Below are 21,054 nucleotides of genomic sequence, written 5' to 3'. Positions count from 1 at the left end.
CAAAATCATGATTGAAGCAGCTGAAGCAGACATATTATAAGTATTTATGTTATCTTTTTTAATTAAATATTATTAATTTTTTAATACATAAATGACTTATAATAATTAATCAGGGATGATATAATTAAATATCTATTTTATTTTTTAATATTATTTTTTTAATATATAAATTGCTTATAATAATTAATCAGGAGTGATATAGGAATGTTGGTGAATTTTGAAAAATCAAGAAATACTAATTATTAGGTTTATTTAGTTAAAATCATGATTCAATAGGTTTTAGATAAATCGAGAAAAATATCAAATTGATCAAATAAGTTATATGAGTAAAATATATATTATATATTAAGTTATTTTAAAATGAAATATTACAAATTTTTGCTTTGAGTTTGAGGTGATTAAAATAACTACAATCCAACAAATAATTAATACTCAAAGTTTTAATTAAAAAATAAATTAACTTATAGGAATAGTATGCTTGATTCAATATGGATAATATGATTTGCATATACAAAAATAATCAATTATTATTATTTCGTAACGAATTATATTTAGCCTTATATGAGTAAAATCTTGTTAGGTATTGTTCTTTAGCTTCTTTTTGCTGGTATATATTGACTTGACACAATTTTTTAAAAAATATTTATTAATAATTTATTTTACTAAATTATTTTTATTAATTTTACATTACAAATTTAAATTACGCAAATTTGTATTTCATGAAACAAATAAGGAAGAAAGCAAATTATATGTTTGACATGAAATGTAAATAAAGAATAAAATGTATTTAGTTATATTTATCATATTAATTATTATAATAAATTATCATCTTATTAATCAATTTACTTAAATATAATATATTTCAAAAAAAATTATATAAGCTAAACAAAAGTAACATGTAGATACTCACCTTCATCCTAAATACAATGATTTGAAAAAAAAATCCTAAATACAATGAGAAAAAAAAATCCTAAATATAATGAGAAATATAATTTTTTATAGAATAATTATATTATTTCAAAAAAAAAAAATGAAAAATAGATGATAGATAGGGGGGTCCACTCGTGGAAAGGAACACAATGACATTTATGGTAAATTTCTTGAATGGCATATTCTGTAATTAATGAGAAAATAAAGGACTTTATTTTAGAATCTTTGATAGGTCCATCAAAAAAGGTACAAAAAATTTCTAATCTAAGCTTATAATTTTCTTTAAATACCTTAATACGCTTAACTTTGAATTTAATGTCAAATAGGTGGCATGTTGAAACCACTCTTTCTAATATATAGAAAAGAAAAGAAAAGAAATATGAAAATAAAAGGAATAATTCATTCAAAAGAAAAAAAAAGAGACAACAATTCATCATAAAGAAAAACTAAAATCCTAAAGAGCTGTTTGGTGTGAGGTATAGAATATAATAATTTCAGAATAAAATAATTATTTTATCATGCATTTGGTTGAAGGTATTAGATAAGTCTTGGAGTTATTTATCCCACTATTTATATCATATGGGACAAATTATCCCATATCCATGTTGAAATAACTATCCCAAATTAATTAATTTCAGAATAACTCATTCCCAACTAAATGACCCGTAAAACTGGGAATACACTGGGCTTGTTATTGTAATTTGATTTTCACCTAAAACGTGAACACACCTAGCAGTAGCTACACCTGATATTCGTCATCATTTGACAGCGAAATCCAATTTTTCTTGGGGAAAAGGTTCAAACTAGCTTTCGTGGTTTGCAAAATAACAATGCTTTCGCCGTTGCAAAAATACGAATTTGCAACTATTTGCCATGCCAACTCAGGTAACAAAATCATTATAAAACAAAACACTATAACAGAAAGGTCCAAAATTAACCCTATGATATGCAAAATTGTCTACAGGTGCCTATTTACAACATGTAATGGACATATTAATGCAGCAAAAGAGTGTCACTTTTGTAAGAACACGTAGGCGGACCTTCATTCATGCAGCAAAAGAGTCACTTTTGCAAGAACACGTAGGCAGACCTTCATCAGGCTTCATGCAAGAACACAAGAACTTCCATGCCACTTGATATGTCATCAGTTGCATGTCTAGAAGCTGAATTAGAAGGAAGATACATCTGGTGGTTAATTTTACACGTGAAAACGGGCAAAAGCCAAAAATTTCTATCAGGTAATACAGGTTTCTATGACGTGCTAATTTGTTCCCCTGAATTCTGAAACATATCAAGAGAAGAGGAGAATTGATGGTACGACAACATTGTTGAGTGCCAAATTATGTGGATAGTAGATGCAGTCCGAACCAGTACAGGCACTAAGCAATAGACAGGTGGAAGGGTTACTCCTGGGAATTTCCATATCGGCATTTAATTTCCTCCCCTTCTATAAGCCTCTCTACTGCATCTGAAGGAAGGCCAACTAATTCCAGCGTTTTCTCCCAGACTTTGTAAGAAGTTTCAACATTATGGGCTTCTTCAGAAGCATTTGTGGGACGACAATCGTGGGAAATGTATGCACACACTGGCCAATCATCTGCTTTCAACATTTCACAATACTCGGAAATTTGAGGATCTGTAGCTGCAAACAAGGTACTGCGAGAGCCTGCAGCATCCAACCAATTTGAGTAATATGCATGGGGATCATTAGATAAATAATTAGACTGCACATACCAAATAACTAAGCGACTGAATAAAAGAAGGGGCCACTAGAACTTTCCCCAGGACCAACATCATAGGGATGCAGCAGCAAACAAGAATGCACACATAGCTCGGTCTTTCTCTCTCCTCCCATTTGATCTTTCTTGATGAGATGCACTCCTGCCCTCCCCCCTCTTATACTACCTGCTTATTTGACTAATATAAACTTGCATGGTCCTTCAAGCTTCTTTATATGCTTGTTTACACATATTTTCTTTTGGTCAAATTATTCTTGTTTGAGTTGTGTAGTCTTATTTACCTTCTCTAAAAGTATCAGAGTTCACCACTGCAGAAAATTATCAAAAGAAGTTGTTATATTCAAGTTTCTGGAATATTATGCTGCCGTACTAGGCGTACAAGGATAGCAGGTTTTCTGCATCGTCTTGTCTAGTGGTCATTCTTCCACATGGCTACCCAATTGGTGATGAGTGACAACCAAGATGAGATGCCCAGAATGATCGAATGAAGAATGCATGGTATTGGAATTGTGCAGTTGAGACTTCAACGAAGCTTGTGTAAGGTCATTACTTATTTTTCCTTTTTTGATAACTTCATTAACTTTTAACTAGGAACAAACTCCATTGGATGGCAAATTGGAGCTGCTATGGAATTCGAGCTGTGTAGTTCAACAAGCCTAACTGCCTTAACTCAAGGAACCCTCAACCCTCCACCAGGTGTTACTGAAAAGTGGAAACTGGTCCAATGGCAAGAAAATGGAAACTATTTAGTCAAAGCCTCAATACTCTACAGCGAGTTATGATACATTTTATTAGCTTTTCTTTACTGCAAGAACATGCAATTTACACACTGAATCTTTAAACCAGAAAAAATTGGGACTTCAGTATAACGTACCTTCTTCAGGATTGAATATAAAATAGGGTATTAGACGATAACCAACTTGTAGATACTGAGGAAGATCCCTTGCCTGCAATTTTTATATGTGCAAACTTCTAAAATAGTATCGTATAAAGGAATGAAAAGAATGGAAACTGAAAGGAAGAAAATCAACAACAACAACAACAGACCCAGTGTATTCCCACAAAGTGGGGTCTGGGAAGGGTAAAATGTACGCAATCCATACTACTACCTCCGAAGAAGTAGAGAGGCTGTTTCCGGTAGACCCTCGGCTCAGGCTAGAGAATAGTACACAAGGTCGTAGTGAAACATGAAGCAGGATGGATGACATAATATAAATAAGGAATAAGCAATAATAAAATAGATATCGTAGAAATACGAAATAAGAGAAATACGAGTAATTAGAAATAAGAAGTAAGCGATAGGACACCCACCTTGTAGTAAAATGAACTCACAGACCAAAGACACCCCACACACACAAACTCTACTGACTAAGGCTCCTACTAATGGACACTGTCCTATGCTTACTAACCCGGCTACACAAGAGCTCTCCTAACACCTTGCTACAACCCACACACTCACACTAGCCTTCTACCCTTATCCGCGACCTCCACACCTTCCTATCTAGGGTCATGTCCACAGTAAGCTGAAGCTTCTCCATATGTCCAATCACCTCCCTCCATTATTTTTTCGGCCTACCTCTACTCCTTCTAAAGCCATCCAACGCTAACCTCTCACACCTACGAACTGGGGCATCTGTGCCCCTCCTCATCACATGCCCAAACCATCTCAGCCTTCCTTCTCGCAACTTGTCCTCCACCGAATCCACTCTCATCTTCTCCCTGATAGTCTCATTCCTAACTATATCCCCTCTAGTAAGTCCACACATCCAACGCAACATTCTCATTTCCGCCACCTTCAATCGTTGAATGTGGGAGTCCACACATCCAAAAATTTAGAACTCTAGCTCAAACATATTTTGCAATATTACATTTGCATATTAAGGCTTGGATCTGATTCAAACAGGTTTTTCTGTAGGACAGTTACTCTCAAGTAGGTCCAAGATGCATGAGATGACAGGATTTAGTAGTCTAGCATAGGGGAACACATTACATGACCTAGTTACTGGGATGAACTTGAAACGATAGTTTAGGAAAACAAATCCAAAGAAGGTTGCATTTTAAATAACAGAGTTGTGGTAAATTTAACCATTCAAATGATTCTCACGATCAGATTATCCAGTCTGAATACCCTCTTTCCTGATCTTACAAGCTCAGAATAAGTCAAAGGATATCTCAGAATTGAAATATGATTTTGATATGCATGACACAAATTTGATAAAAGAGCCTTTACATGCCTACCAATACCCCATCATGTTTCAAAGAATATACGCTCCCCTAAAGCAGAGGACTAAGACGGTATTAGTTATATTTCACTATAGGTGCCCATAAAAACAGGTTTGCGGTGTAGCTATACCAATGCACGAAGCAAGAGTTTTTTTATGAAGAACACATAAAACAAGAGCAATACTCCTCATATGCAAGAATCTGTAGTTCCTTACATACCATGGATTTCACAGATGCATATTGGTCTTGTGTTATGAAGTGATCCAACATAACAATTTTCCACTGGCTTAGTATTCAAACTTGAAGATCAAGAAGCCTCAAGGTTGGTCAGTAAAAAACAACTACAAATTAAAAGGCCCTAAATTGTTATATCTTCACAGATTCAAGAACTTAGCCTTAAAATAATTGTAAAGTCTATACATCCTGGGGCCTTGGCGTACTGTATCAAGAACATTTTTGAGGTCATTTACAAACTTCCAGACATCTACATGTTTCAGTTGGGTAGTAAGAGCAAGTATATTTTCATCGTTAGGCGCATCACATATCATGCTATATGTAGATAAATATTTTTGGGTTCAAGATTTTCTTTTCTAGATTATACTAGTCATTCTTTTCGGATTGGAAATTAATTACTCCCTCCATCCCAATTTATGTGGCACTTTTCACTTTCCGAGAGTCAATTTGACTAATCTTTGAAACTAAATTAGATTAGATCTACTCAATATTTTAAAAACTAAAATTTAGACATTCAAAAACTATACGAGAAGTACTATAAATTGCAATTCTTCTCATGTCAATATGATTAAAAATGTATCTTAAGATGTTGGTCAAAGCTTACTTAGTTTGAACCTCAAAAAGCAAAAAGTGATGCATAAATTGGGAGAGAGGGAGCAGTAGTATAAATAAAGATGGAGGGGCACAGAAACAACATGAAGCAAAATGTGACATCATCTTAGTTGGCGTTTTTTGGTATTTATTGAGCATGTTAAGGCTGATTAGTGAAAGACCAAGTCCAATTGGGACCAGAACCTCTTCTAAAGAATCTTTAAAATGTATTTATGTGAGGCTGTTCAAGTCGAAAAAATATATATTTTTTTTGTTTTGAGAAAGGTAACATAAGTCGAACAAATATATGTGCATTAAATAATGGAAGCTGGAAGCTTTTCACATGGAACCATTTACATTTGTATCTGTATTAAGCACATTTACCTTTTTAATATTCTTTAGTTTATATTGAAGGACTTGGACAAAATTAATTTGAAAAAAGGACACAAAGTACCGCACCCATATCACACACATTTGACACGGATACATCAAGACAAGGCATGACACATGATAATAATATAAAAGATGGTAACTAGAGAAACAAATAGCTTAAGTTGTTAAGAACTTACCACATTGGTTAGTACAATTCCAGGAGTATTACATACCACACTAATGCCAGTTTCAGCAGGTAGCCTCTTATGAAGGACGCTACTGAACATAATCTGCACTTCCGAACCACATGGATTAGTCCATGGAGAGCAAAATCAAAAAAGCCGGATAATTTTTAGAACTCAAACAGGAAGCACATACTAAGAAGAAGGAATAAGCGCTTAGCATCTTAAGTTCACTTCTAACTATCAGAAATCTTAGATGATTTTATGCCTGAAATTATTACTAATAAGAAGCTATATACAATATGTTCTATTCTTGATCTTTTTCTTTAATGTCCCTTGCCTGGTTGTTTACTGCTGATGTAACATGTGCAGAGGCTCCCCAGTTTATTAATGCAGTGAAGATTAGAACAACAACAACAACATACCCAGTATACTCCCACCAAGCGGGGTCTGGGGAGGGTAAGGTGTACGCAGTCCATACCACTGCCTCAAATGTGAGATAGAGAGGTTGTTTCCGATAGACCCCCGACTCAAAATAAAAACAATCTAGACAAGGCATAGTAAAAGGACAAGATACAATAGAAACCAACACATCCAATAATACCATATACAACATACGCCAAGTAATACAACAAATGATACAACATCCTAAACTCATACTAACCTTCTACCCTAATCCGCCTCCTCCACAACTTCCTATCTAGGGTCACGTGAGTACTTTCTAGAAGAATTTGCGCATTTTCGACAAGCAGATGAACATCTACCTACAGAATTTTGGATCAACCTGTGGACTTAAGAGATTACAGTAATAGCTCTTAATGGACACCCAACAAAGTAACAAAGACGTGCCTATGGATGTTGGCATCCCTACAACAACAACAACAAACTCAGTATATTCCCACGTAGTGGGATCTGGGGAGGGTAGAATGTACGCAGTCCTACCGCTACATCCGAAGAAGTAGAGAGGTTGTTTCTGATAGACTCCCGGCTCAAGAAAAAGGACCAAGACCTTAGTCAAACATCGCAAGCATACAACATGATAAAATAACAATGGTACCACAACCACAAAAAGTATATTAACCAACGAAAGGCACCACCCTCCCCCCAACCCTAGCACTACCAACCAAGCGACACGAGACTCACCTAACTCCCTCCTATGACTTGACCACACCCCTTAGCCCTCTACCCTAATACTCTTCCTCCAAACCTTCCTATCGAGGGCCATGTCCTCAGTGAGCCGTAATTGCTCCATGTCATGTCTAATCACTTCTCTCCAGTATTTCTTCGGTCTACCCCTACCCCGCTTAAAACCATCCAAGGCCAACCTCTCACACCTATGAACTGGAGCATTCGTGCCCCTTCTCATCACATGCCCAAACCATCTCTCTCAGCCTCCCTTCCCAAATCTTATCCTCCACCGACGCCACTCCCACCCTGTCCCGAATAGTCTTATTCCTAACCCTGTCCACCCTCGTGATACCACACATCCAACGCAACATCCTCATTTCTGCCACCTTCAACTTCAGGACGTGAGAATTAATTACCAAAAAATAATGATTTCTTATTTCTGATAACTCTTTGATAGGTCCCATGCAACATATTCAAATTGGGTTTCTATCACTAACTCAAGATGATCTTGACCAGAGCAAACCCACTTTTTAATCACCTTATGCCTAATAGATGTAATAACTATTGGAATGATAATGGTCAAGCAATCTCTAATAGTATTTCCATCAGCATAAATTCAGAGGAAATAGCAGAGCTTCTGAAGGGGAAGAGCGGTATTTTGTACTTTTGAGGAATATTCTGAGTGTCTTTTTTACTATTTATCCTAATAGTCTTTTTTAGGAAGGATCCCCTGGAGCAATAGAAAGGTTGTCTCGGTGAAACCTATGTGTCATAGGTTCCAATTGTGAAATCAGCCACTGATCCTTGCATCAAGGAAGGAGGCCAACATCATACTTCATTGGATCCTTTCTTGAACCAGGCATGAACGCGTGATGCTTCGTGCACAGGGCTGCTTTCTTTGTTTAAAATCTTGTCTGCCTTTTTAGTGCACCTACGAGGTTCCTATTTGTATAGATGTCGGGGGTTTTCGTAGAAAACCATATTTTTGTAGATTCTCTACTTCTTTTGTATACCTCTTGTATACAGGAGTATTTCCACTAATTATTCATAAATAAAATGACATTTCACTTGACAAAAAGATCAGCATAAATTAAATTGCTAGATTCCAACACAAGATGTAAGCAACTTACGGGCCCTATTCACAAAAATTTACCTATCGACAAAACCATCTAACGCATGTTGGAGTATCACATTCGACTGTTAATTAGAAGAAAACACTCCAAAGTGAAATGAAACAAAATACTTCAAGGCCTATTTAGTAAAGGTATGAAAGTATAGTTTGGATTGTCAATCAATGTTCTCTAACTTAAAAGATAATTAGACAATATATACCTCAGTGAAATCAGTACAAACTACGGCATGGTGTAGATAGGAATTCTAGAAGACATCCACAACAACTGATATACAAGGTGCTTCCATAAAAAGTTATGTTTTTGCAACAAGTAAAGCGAGTACTAGTTTTAGCTACGAGGAAACAAAAGAATTGTTTAATACCGCTGTAAATATAATAAGCTTTACTAAATAAAGAACAGTACATGTCTCTTTTAATTATATGATTAAATAAATAGTAAGCAAAAGATATTGTAGCCTTTTAAAAACAATATGTTCTGCAGCCACTTTATGAAGGTCTAATCAAGAATAGCTAATAACCTTCTAGAAAATACCTGAGCAAGCTTGCTGCCTCCATATCCCACTACACTGGTGTACTTTCGCTTTCCAGATACAACATTCATATCTTCTGGATCGACAAACCCAACATAGTGCATCTACACAGATGAAATAAACTATATTCCTGTCAGCAGCCGCACATTAGCCAAAAACTGCAAGATAAATTTATTTCACGGCAACTACTTCCACCCCTCTTCAAACTTCAATACTTGGTTTTGTTGGAGAAGTGTCTCAACAACGTCTTCGCCCTTTTAATTCACTTTCAACCCCAAATCTGGTATAATTGTAGGATTTATTAGCTACCATGTCTGCTTTTACCTTTTCCATATACAATATAATGAGTTAGGCCATAAAACCAACAGTAAGTAACCTAGACCTATAATGGACCAACATGTTTAAGTTAAAGCAAGATTAAGACAAAGCCTGACCAAAGAGTTAGAAACAATCAACAGTTTAAATTCGATTTAAGAGAATAAAGAAAGGCAAGCACCAACAACCATATTAACCTAAGAGAATCACGATGCAAATATGGATACATCATCTTAGAGGCATAGCATTACCAAATCCACAGTCAAATGGGATGCGTAAATCAAACAATAATTGACGCCCCAAAGAAATTGTCCAAAAGGAAAAGTTCAAGCCCACAAACTTTCAGGGTATCCCACAGTTATTGAAACTTCAAGTCAAAATTACTCTTAATCTACCTACTCATGCCATTATGCAGCGAAGGCCAGCAAGTCCTAATAGTATAAAGGACAGTCCAGTGCACAAAAACTCCCGCTATATGTGGGGTCCAGGAAAGGGCTAGTCTATCATACGCAGTCTTACCTTGTATGGCTATTTCCACGGCTTGAATCCACGACCTCCTGGTCACATGGCAGCAACTTTACGAGTTACTCCAAGGTTCCCCTTCTAAGTCCTAATAGTATGTAATCTTTTTTTCCTTATATATTATTAACACGTACACCATGAATCTTAAAGGACAAAGATGTAGGACAGGCAACTTCAATTTCCCAAGCAGTAAAGTACCTTTTCTGCCCGGGCTGTTCATGAGAAAAGCAAAGGCTTCCAAAAGGAAAGGGCTGAAATAATGAATTCTATGCTGAACCACCCCCATATTTCTGTATATCATTGCTTCGACCAAGCTTATGGTTTATACTATTTCAAATTAATGCATACTAGATAAAACGTTTTCACCAATGCCGATAGTTCAGTTTGCAACTTATTTTAAAGTATCCATATCATGGAACAACAGGGATCATTTAAAGCAGTAACTGAGTGCCAAAAGTGGGAAAAACAACTGAGTATATAACATATCCATCTGTAGTAGGGGCATATTGCTAGACTTACAGTAGAGTTCACATTAACAATTCGGCTTGGAGAACCTCTAATAAGTGATGGTAAAAGCAATATGGAAAGCATAGCCGGAGCTAGATGATTCACTTGCATGTGTTCTTCATACCCATCTTTTGAAAACTTCTGTGGTTCTGTAGAAAACAACACGATTCATTAGCTTAAGTTAGACAGCACAGAAGCGAAGTCTCACAAGTTTCCAGATTAAAGAATGTGCACTCGCTCAGCTATCAATCATTCCGATTCAATCTAAAGGAGAAAACGGGTAAAAAGTAGTACCAATATTTCTATTGCACACACCATGAATTGTGCCTGTGTAAACTGCTAAATGCACCCACACTAGCCCAGCATTAGTGCAATAGCAAAGGAAAACATGATGATGCAAGCCAAAGTGGAAAAAGCACCCACACTATAAATCATGCTTGAACTGAACGCATAAGATGTAAGCATGAGTAGGTGATTATCCAGTTAAAGACCCATATGTTGCTGTTACAGGCTCTTCCACTTCAGAATCAGACATGAGATATCCTTCATTTTATCCATATCAAGCAAGTAACTAAGTAAATATAATTTCTCACACTGAATCTCTCTATAATATTCCATCCAAAGACTAGAACTAAAAAGAAACCTTCTTGAAGTTCTTCCTTTTGATCAAGTAATTTTATAAGAAAGGGCATACAAGAACAATACCAAAAAGTAGAAATCTTAAAACTTTGCAGAAGTTCGTATTTGACATAAATCATAAATCATCTTTCACATTTACCAGGTAGCCCCAGTGAATTCCATAATGACCTGTCTGAAGTTGGTGATTGACCATTTAAGATTCAAGCACTACTGAATTCCATAATTTACGACCTGTCTGAAGCTGGTGATAGACCATTTAAGATTCATTATCATCTCAAGTCTCAACTCTGGAAATATTCTACAACCATGTAGAATGAAAATCAATCACTGATGTGCTTGGTGTTGCATGCATCTGACATATACGCTAACCCTTCTCTTAAAGGATTTGAAATATACACTAACTTATCACATTTAAAGATTTAATGCCTTGATTTTCAGAGGCTTAGTTACATGTAAACAGATGTTTCTATAAAGCTCCACATATACCAAACACTTCAAAACTAAGGAGACAAACAGAAAACTTGACCACATGATGAAAACACTAAAAGATGCAACACAATGCCATTTGACAGATTAAAATTGGATATCAAGTAAGAAACGGCAGGCTTTTATTTTTCATCTTTAAGTACGAAAGGCTTTATTATGTAGCTGAAACCTTTTGTCTTGAGGTATCACAGCTAAAATATCGCACAAAAAGAGTGGACATTTTGGTTAATACCAATTAACATGAAGAATCTAATTCCATACTAACCTCCAATCGAAAATATGCCAGCATTATTGATGAGAACGTGTAATGGTGCCATGCGGGCATTCCATGCCTCTGCGAATTGTGCAACAGAATCCAAAGAGAGAAGATCAAGCTCCATGACCTTGCAACAAATGTGAACCATTTAGGACAATATTCTCATGACAATGAACGAGATTTATTAATACCAACTTAAAAATATTCTTGGAACTTGAACACTTATAATAAACTAGCATACAGCAGTACTACTTCCTAGCCATTCTTGATACTGCTCTGAAAGGAAAGACAACATACCTCAATGTTGAGTGGAAGGCCCTTGCCAGACCAATCTTCCTGCCATTTCCGAATTAATTCCTGTGCACGATTTGTGCTTCTGACAGCCATAACCACATGTGCTCCTGCTTCTGCCAACTGCCTGTCTAATGCAAAAACAAAATATTTATACATTAGAGAAAATGGATTAGAACTTGTTCCAAATCCTTGTATCTGAAAGATGAGTGAGAAGAGATTGACAGATTCAACAGAGTAATGAAGATAACTATGAGAACCTTTCAAAAACCGCAACCAATCCTAGACCGCTACATCACCAATTTTTGTACAATACCAAAACTTAGGGCTCAAAATCTTGGATTCTTAGTTTCTTATTGTTGATTCTTAGTTTCATTTTTTTTTATCCTTATACTAATTGGCAACTAGTAAATACCTACTAAGTTGTAAATTAGTTTTTGAATACGTTAGCCCCTGGACTGGTTGTGACATTCCTAACGGCTCTCTCTCTTCTCTCTCTTCCTCCCTGCCCTCTCTCTCGCTCGCACCGGTCACCGGCCCCCATCGCCGACCGTCGGCGCCGACCCGGCCCGATCTCCGAGCCCGACCTCCGGCCCCCGGCGCCGACCTCCGGCGCCGCCCAAACGGCGCTCTCTCTCTCTCTCTCCCTCCCTCTCGCACCGGTCCTCGGTCCCCGGCGCCGTCGCTGACCTTCGGCGCCAACCCGACCCGACCCGACCGCCGGCCCCCCCACCCCTCCACCCTTACCTGTCCTGTCCGTACACCCCCCCCGCCCCCCGCGGGGTACACCAGCCCTCCCCCCACCTCGGCCTTCAGCCAGCCAACCGCCGCCCGGTCTCCAGCCGCCACCCGCCACCCGCCGCTCCGTCTCCAGCAGCCGCAGCTCCAAGCGTAATCCGGTGACTTCTAACCTTTGTTATTTTCGTTATTTCATATTCCATTTTATTTCATTATTTCATATTCCATTCTTAGTATTATGCTAGTAGTAGCACCTGTACCTTGACTTGCGTGGAATTTGTGGACATTGTCTGTTGTCTGTTGTTGCTGTTGCTGTGGTCGTTTCTTCCACTGCTTTGGATTGGGTTATTGGCTGGGAAACTGTATTTGGGGCGGTGGGTGTTGAGTCCGGCGGTGTTTGCCCCCTAATTGAGTATAGTTTTGTTTCGGGAGTATTCCTTTGAATTTGTGTGAGCCTTGTATTTCCTTGCTGCTGATTTGATACTACCACCGTGTATATTTATATATTTTCCTATACTTTCGTGTAGTGGTGGCTGTGGGCGGTAATGGGTGGATAGGGTCATGTCCGAGGGGGTTGGGGAGTGGGGCCGTGGTGGGGGTGGGGGATGAGGAGAGGGCGGGAGTGGGAGGGGGGCCAAGGTTTGGCCGCGGGGGGGGGGGGGGGGGGGGGCGGGACGGTAGGCTGAGGGTTGGGTCTTGGAATATAGGGACCCTTCAGGGTAAGTACATAGAGCTTGCGAAGATTCTTAGGAAGAGGAGGATCAACATTGCGTGTGTCCAAGAGACCAAGTGGGTAGGGTCTAAGGCTAGGGATGTGGATGGTTATAAGCTGTGGTACTCTGGGAGCGACAAGCGTAGGAATGGAGTTGGCATCTTAGTAGATGAAGAGCTTAGAGGTCAGGTAGTGGAGGTGAAGAGGATCAACGATAGGTTGATGACTATTAAGTTGGTTGTTCGGGGGTTTACCCTGAACGTGTGTAGTGCTTATGCGCCGCAAGTGGGATCGGAGGGGGAGGAGAAGATGCGGTTTTGGGAGGCTTTGGAGGAGGTGGTGAGAGGCGTGCCTAGTTCGGAGAAGATTGTTGTAGCAGGGGATTTCAACGGGCACATCGGGGCGCTACCAGGAGGCTTTGGTGACGTGCATGGGGGTTTTGGCTTTGGGGAGAGAAATGATGAGGGGGCGACCCTACTGGAGTTTGCGAGGGCCTTTGGGCTGGTGGTGGTGAACTCGGGCTTCCCGAAGAAGGACGAGCACCTGATCACCTTTCGAAGCGCGGTAGCCAGGACTCAGATTGACTTTTTGTTGCTTAGGAGAGGGGATAGGGCGTTGTGTAAAGACTGTAAAGTCATCCCGAGTGAGAATCTTTCGACCCAGCATAGGCTCTTGGTTATGGATTTGAGTATAAAGAAGAATAGAAAGAGGAGGACTAAGGAGTGTAGACCGAGAATTAAGTGGGGCGGCCTGACGCCAGTGAATGCGTGGGAGATAGGGGAGAGGTTGGCGGGAATGGGGGTGTGGGAGTGTAGGGGGGATGTGGATAGTATGTGGGACAGGGCGGCAAGGTGCATCAGGGAGAATGCAAGTGAGGTGTTGGGTGTTTCTAGGGGCCGGGCCGGGCACCGTCGGGGGGATTGGTGGTGGAATGAAGAGGTGGAGAAGAAAGTGGGGACCAAGAAAGAGGCGTATGCTAAGTTGGTGGAAAGTAAGGACGAAGAGGAAAAGCGGATAAACAGGAAAGAGTACAAGCTAGCGAGGAAGGAGGCGAAGTCAGCAGTCACGGCAGCTAAGACGGCCGCTTTTGAGAGCTTGTATGCAGGGTTACAGGAGAAAGGAGGGGAAAAAAAGTTGTTTAGACTCGCTAAGGCTAGGGAGAGGAAGAGTCGTGACCTCGATCAGGTGAGGTGCATTAAGGGGGAGGACGGTAGAGTGTTGGTGGAGGACGGCCACATTAAGAAGAGATGGCAGTCGTATTTTCATAGGCTCTTGAATGACGAAGAGGATAGAGCTATTGTGTTAGGGGAACTGGAGCACTCAGAGGAGTGTCGAAATTTTAGCTATTGTAGACGTTTTAAGGTAGAAGAGGTTAGACAAGCTGTCCGCAGGATGCGAAGGGGTAGGGCGATGGGACCGGATGAGATACCGGTGGAGTTTTGGAAGTTCGTTGGAGAGGCTGGTGTAAGGTGGTTGACTGGATTGTTTAATGAAATCTTCAGGACGGCAAAGATGCCCGAGGCGTGGAGGTGGAGTACCATGGTCCCTCTCTATAAGAATAAGGGGGACATTCAGAGTTGCAATAACTATAGGAGGATTAAGTTATTGAGTCACTCTATGAAGATCTGGGAGAGAGTGGTCGAGGTGAGGCTGAGACGGATAGTGTCTATTTCGGAAAACCAGTTCGGATTTATGCCCGGCCGCTCGACGACGGAGGCAATCCACCTGGTGCGGAGGTTGGTGGAGCAGTATAGGGAGCGGAAGAAGAATCTGCACATGGTGTTTATCGATCTGGAGAAGGCATACGACAAAGTCCCCAGGGAGGTGCTTTGGAGATGCTTGGAGGTGAGTGGAGTACCGCTGGCATATACCAGAGTAATTAAGGATATGTATGATGGAGCGAAAACCCAGGTGAGGACGGCGGGAGGAGACTCAGAGCATTTCACTGTCCTGACAGGATTGCACCAGGGATCTACTCTTAGTCCCTTTTTGTTTGCGTTGGTGATGGATGTGTTGACGCGGCGCATTCAAGGGGAGGTGCCGTGGTGTATGCTTTTTGCAGACGATGTAGTTCTGATAGATGAGACTCGAGGGGGTGTGAATGACAAATTAGAGGTGTGGAGGCAAACTCTTGAGTCTAAAGGGTTCAGGGTGAGCAGAAGCAAGACAGAGTATGTGGAATGCAAGTTTAATGACGTGAGACGGGAGAATGAGGTAGTAGTGAAGCTGGAAGCACAGGAGGTATGTAAGAGGGATAAGTTCAAGTATCTTGGGTCCGTGATCCAGAGTAACGGTGAGATTGACGAGGATGTCTCGCACCGTATTGGGGCGGGATGGATGAAGTGGAAACTCGCGTCGGGGGTGCTGTGTGATAAGAAGGTGCCGCCCAAGCTTAAAGGCAAATTCTATAGGGTGGTAGTCCGTCCGACCTTGTTGTATGGAGCGGAGTGTTGGCCAGTTAAGAACTCCCACATCCAGAAAATGAAGGTGGCAGAAATGCGGATGTTGCGCTGGATGAGTGGACTGACTAGAGGAGATCGAGTTCGGAATGAGACTATCCGGGAGAAAGTTAGTGTGACTTCAGTGGAGTGCAAGATGCGGGAAGCACGATTGAGATGGTTCGGACACGTGAAGAAGAGGGGCATGGATGCCCCGGTCCGTAGGTGTGAGAGGCTAGCGTTGGATGGTTTTAGGCGGGGTAAGGGTAGGCCGAAGAAGTACTGGGGCGAGGTGATTAGGCGGGACATGGAACAGTTACAGCTCACTGAGGACATGACCCTAGATAGGAAGGTCTAGAGGACGCGAATTTCGGCAGAGGATTAAGGCCAGTTTGAGCCGCTAGTGTAGGGAATTACTTGGTGGGGGTTTTATTCCTGTTATGATTCCGTCTTCCGTGTTCCATGTTTTATTACGAATCTGTGTGCTTTCCTTTGCTTTCCTCTGTTTTATATTACTTATGGGTGCCGTATTTATGTTATGTAATCTGCTTCTGTGCTTTACTATGTGTTTGTGTGGTATCTCGTGTCTTGAGCCTGGGGTCTATCGAAAACAGCCTTTCTACTTCATCAGAAATAGAGGTATGAACTGCGTACATCTTACCCCCCAGACCCCACTAGATGGGAATACACTGGGTTTGTTGTTGTTGTTGTTGTGTTTACATAATTACATCAAGACCCTATTTATAGACACTATAGTACAATCCTTTTCCAAGTAGGATTTGGTATATACTATTCCTATTTCTAATAATATTCTAACACTCCCCCTCAAGCTAGTGCATACAAACCATATGTTCCTAGCTTGTTACAAATGTAATTAATACGAGTACCGGTGAGGGACTTGGTGAAGATATCTGCAAGTTGATAACTTGACTTCACAAATTTTGTAACAATATCTCCTGAGAGTATCTTTTCTCTGACAAAGTGACAATCAATCTCTATGTGTTTAGGATTTGATGCGATATGAAGGACTGCTTGATTATCACACACAAGTTCCATCTTACCGGTTTCTCCAAAATTTAATTCTCTCAGTAACTATTTGATCCAAACTAGCTCATGAGGGGAAGATTGCCCAAGACCATATAAGGAGACCAAGGGCCTTTAATCCACCGATGTGAGAATCCAACACCCCCGCACGCCCAAGGATGGACATCTGGAGCGTGGACAGTATAAGACGGGGGGCCCAACATCGGAAACAATGAACTGGGTGGGCCTGGTTTTGATACCATGTGAGAATTAATGGAGAAAAATATTATTGAATGGTGTGTTTACATAATTACATCAAGACCCTATTTATAGACACTATAGTACAATCTTTTTCAAAGTAGGATTTGGTATATACTATTCCTATTTCTAATAATATTCTAACAATAACAATACAAAAAAGGGCACATGGAAAATCGTATGGTGTAACATTGTCGATCACTAAAGAGTTACGCATCAAAAGACCCTGATATGGGGATATCCTTAGGATAATCATGTTAGGTAATACATACTGAGGGATGTGGATTGGATGAGAAATTAACTGGCTGCTAGATATGAAACAAATTCGTTATTCTATCTCCTACAGATAACCAAATCAGAGGACAGACAAATTTGCTATGCTATCTCTTAACATAACCAAATAAGAGGAGAACAAAGATGAGCACTGTTGGGAATTACGGGAACACTAAATGCTCAGGAAACTACATATGTCAACAATATTCTTGGCATTCCAAGCAAACAACAACCTTTTTCTTCATTTCTGTGACCAGACAACGGAGCACCTTAAGCAACCTACTAACTCCAAGTATGACCCTGATGTCAGGGTTTTAAAGACACCAAATTACTCTCTCTTTTGAAACCTGTACTCCTGTGATAATCCAAAATGACAGATGAAAGTCCAACATGCAGGGCATTAAACTACATAGTTTCAACTCGAAAGCAAACCTAGAACAAAAAAGAAATAATCAATTCTATTCCCTGAACATGCACAACTGTAGTTGATTGAAAGTCAGTTTACGAAGCTTCATCTAGGACAACCATTGCAAACAAGTATTATGAACTACTCTCCATTTCAATTTGTTTTTCCTACTTTTCTTTTTACTCCATTTCAAACCCCACTAGTCACTTTGTCTACGGTCCTTTGTCTTGAGCCGGGGGTCTATCGGAAACAACCTCTCTACTCCTTCAGGGGTAGTGGTATGGACTGTGTACATTTTACCCTCCCCAGACCCCACTATGTGGGAATATACTGGGTTTGTTGTTGTTGTTGTTGTTGAAAAAAAAACAATATTAGACTTCACAACAAGGCATTATCACTCTTTAAATCAGTTTACTCCAGTAAAAACGGAATCTAAAAGCTATATTTCCACTACTTTACCATAATCATCAAGCAAATCAATCTTCCTTCAGGAATTAAATACACAAATTGACAGCAGAATCTCAAATAATCTTCAAAATGCAAAACGCAAAAAAAGTGAAAGCAAAGAGGAAATAGAAGGAGAAAGTAAAGCATATATACGGAGCGATTTCACGGCCAACACTTCCTTCATGAATACTTATTAGTTTAAGCTATTTGTCTACTATTAGTTTAACCACTTATAACGCGGAATCTAAAAGCTATATCTCCACTACTTTGCTATAACCATTAAGCAAATCAATATTCCTTGAGAAATTACACAAATTAGCAACAGAATATCAAATATTCTTCAAAATGCAAAACACAAAAAAAATTGAAAACAAAGAGGAAATAGAAGGAGAAAGTAAAGCCTATCTACAGAGAGATTTCACGGCCAACATTTCCTTCAGGAATACAATTAGTTTAAGCTATTTGTCTACTATTAGTTTAAGCACTTATAATGCGGAATCTAAAAGCTATATCTCCACTACACTACTTTACTATGACCATTAAGCAAATCAATATTCCTTGAGAAATTACACAAATTAGCAACAGAATCTCAAATTTTCTTCAAAATACAAATACAAAAAGTGAAAGCAAAGAGTAAATAGGAGAAAGTAAAGCACATATACGGAGCGATTTCACGGCCAACACTTCCTTCAGGAATACTATTACTTTAAGCTATTTGTCTACTATTAGTTTAAGTCGCTTATAACGCGGAATCTAGAAGCTATATCTCCACTACTTTACTATAACCGTTACGCTAATCAATATTCCTTGATAAATTCCACAAATTATCAACAGAACCTCAAATTTTCTTCAAAATACAAATACAAAAAGTGAAAGCAAGGAGGAATAAGAAGCAGAAAGCAAAGGCACATATACCGAGCAATTTCACGGCCAATACCGCTAGTAGAACCAGTAACGACACAAGTAAGGTCATTGATAGGAGGAAGAGGCATAGGGTTGTGCAAATGACTCGCTAATATCCTTTGAAAAAGCATTTCGTAAACCAAATAGAACCAGCCTCGCAGCCATTCCATCCATCCTAATGCCTCCTTCTTCAATGGCGCCTTAGATGCTTCACTCGCACTTGTATTATTCTTCTTCTTCGTCTCCAACTCATTCGCCATCTTTCCTTTTCTCGTTGATTCTAAGCAAACAGATTCTCTCCGCCTTTGTGGAGTTTCCCTTTCCTTCTCTATTTCTTTATACGTACTAGCTTTTTGGCATTTTCTTTTTACGAGTAGCATCGTGCTATAGTACCCGTGCGTTAAATTATGGAGTAAGTAATTATGTGTCATTTTTTGATAGAACTCAAAAATATATAAAAAAAAAAAAAAGTAAAGATTTAATCATTTTTATCAAATTAGTTTTTATTAAAAAAATATAATACTGCTTATTTTTAATTAAGTAGAATTTTATAAATAAAATTAATAAAGATTAAAGTTAAATTATATCTTTAAATAGTTACTAATTAAGAAAAGGTAATATTTTTCGAGACGGACAAAAAGAAAACAGCGATATATAAAATAGGATAAAGAAAATATATATTTTTAACTTTAATATTATAAAATTATATATATTTTTCTAAATTTCATGTCAAGTCAATATTAAAGAAACATATAAAAAATGAAAAAAGTATATTATTTTTTTCCGTGGTTTTCGGGTATCGCTTTGTGAATCCGACTAGCTGTATCCATCGGGTCTCGCTGTTTCAAGGCGGGTCCACCATGGTTAATTTCACGAGGCCCTAGAGATGGAGCCGATTTGTAATGTCTCCAGTGGTCCTGCCGGGGCTCGAACTGATAACCTGAAGAACTTTGTCCTCATGCCTTTACCAGCCGAGCTACCCCACAGGGTTAAGAAAGTATGTATTTGGTTATAAAAATAGAATGAAATAATCTTCACATAAATTACTTCATTCTTTGGTTGATTTTTCTCTTTTTCATATAAAATATAATATTAGAAATTTACACATTATTTTATATAAAACAAAAGATGAAATAGCTAAATTTTGTACAATTAATAAATGCCTAATTAATTCATGAATTAATAAGATCTTAACTTTAATCAATAATCTAGTGCCTTTATAGATCATAGATAGATCAACCATCCCTTTTTAATTTGTTGTCATCCACTTGTTATGGGATTTTGAAACAGTTTAGCTTCCTCCGCTTGTTTTTACTTGTCATAAATTTTTTAATTGTTTTATTTGTCATTTTTGACGTATCAATACAAAACTTCTTTTTTTCTATTTTTACCCTTTGTATTAATTACTTTTTCTTCAAATTAATTTCAACACACAATGTAATATCATTTAATATGAATATTATGGTAAAATAATTACATTATTAATTATTTTTCTTAATGGGTATATCAAGTCAAATTGTGAAAAGTAAACGCAAGCGGAGGGGTGTAAAATAACAATTAATATATGCCTAATTTTGAAATTTTGTATAATTAATATACGCCTAATTAATTCATGAATTAATAAGATGTTAACTTTAATCAATGACCTAATGCCCCTATAAATCATAGATTCGTTCAACCATCCCTGTTTAATTATTGTCGACCCACGTGTTATGAGATTTTGAAATTGTTTAGCACACCATCCTTTTATAAAATAATTTCCTTGGTTGTCTGATGCTC

The 21,054-nt window shown here is 38.6% G+C and overlaps 1 protein-coding gene across 1 annotated transcript; it reads right to left on the bottom strand.

Annotated features, from left to right (window-relative positions):
* Window positions 1-2,035: 2,035 nt before the first annotated feature.
* LOC107862833 (dehydrogenase/reductase SDR family member FEY) lies at window positions 2,036-19,699 on the bottom strand. Its single transcript, XM_016708518.2, has 8 exons — window positions 19,288-19,699; window positions 12,084-12,204; window positions 11,796-11,913; window positions 10,418-10,554; window positions 9,064-9,165; window positions 6,287-6,379; window positions 3,544-3,616; window positions 2,036-2,596 (listed from the first exon to the last, which is right to left on the bottom strand). Exons 1-8 carry the CDS (start codon window positions 19,653-19,655, stop codon window positions 2,334-2,336), a joined length of 1,275 nt encoding a protein of 424 aa, XP_016564004.1. The 5' UTR covers window positions 19,656-19,699; the 3' UTR covers window positions 2,036-2,333.
* Between the last annotated feature and the right edge of the window lie 1,355 nt (window positions 19,700-21,054).

The sequence above is a fragment of the Capsicum annuum genome, chromosome 3 (genome assembly GCF_002878395.1).
Source record: "Capsicum annuum cultivar UCD-10X-F1 chromosome 3, UCD10Xv1.1, whole genome shotgun sequence".
Taxonomy (NCBI): domain Eukaryota; kingdom Viridiplantae; phylum Streptophyta; class Magnoliopsida; order Solanales; family Solanaceae; genus Capsicum; species Capsicum annuum.
Note: the sequence above shows the minus strand (reverse complement) of the source record. Positions and strands in the feature narration are given on the sequence as shown.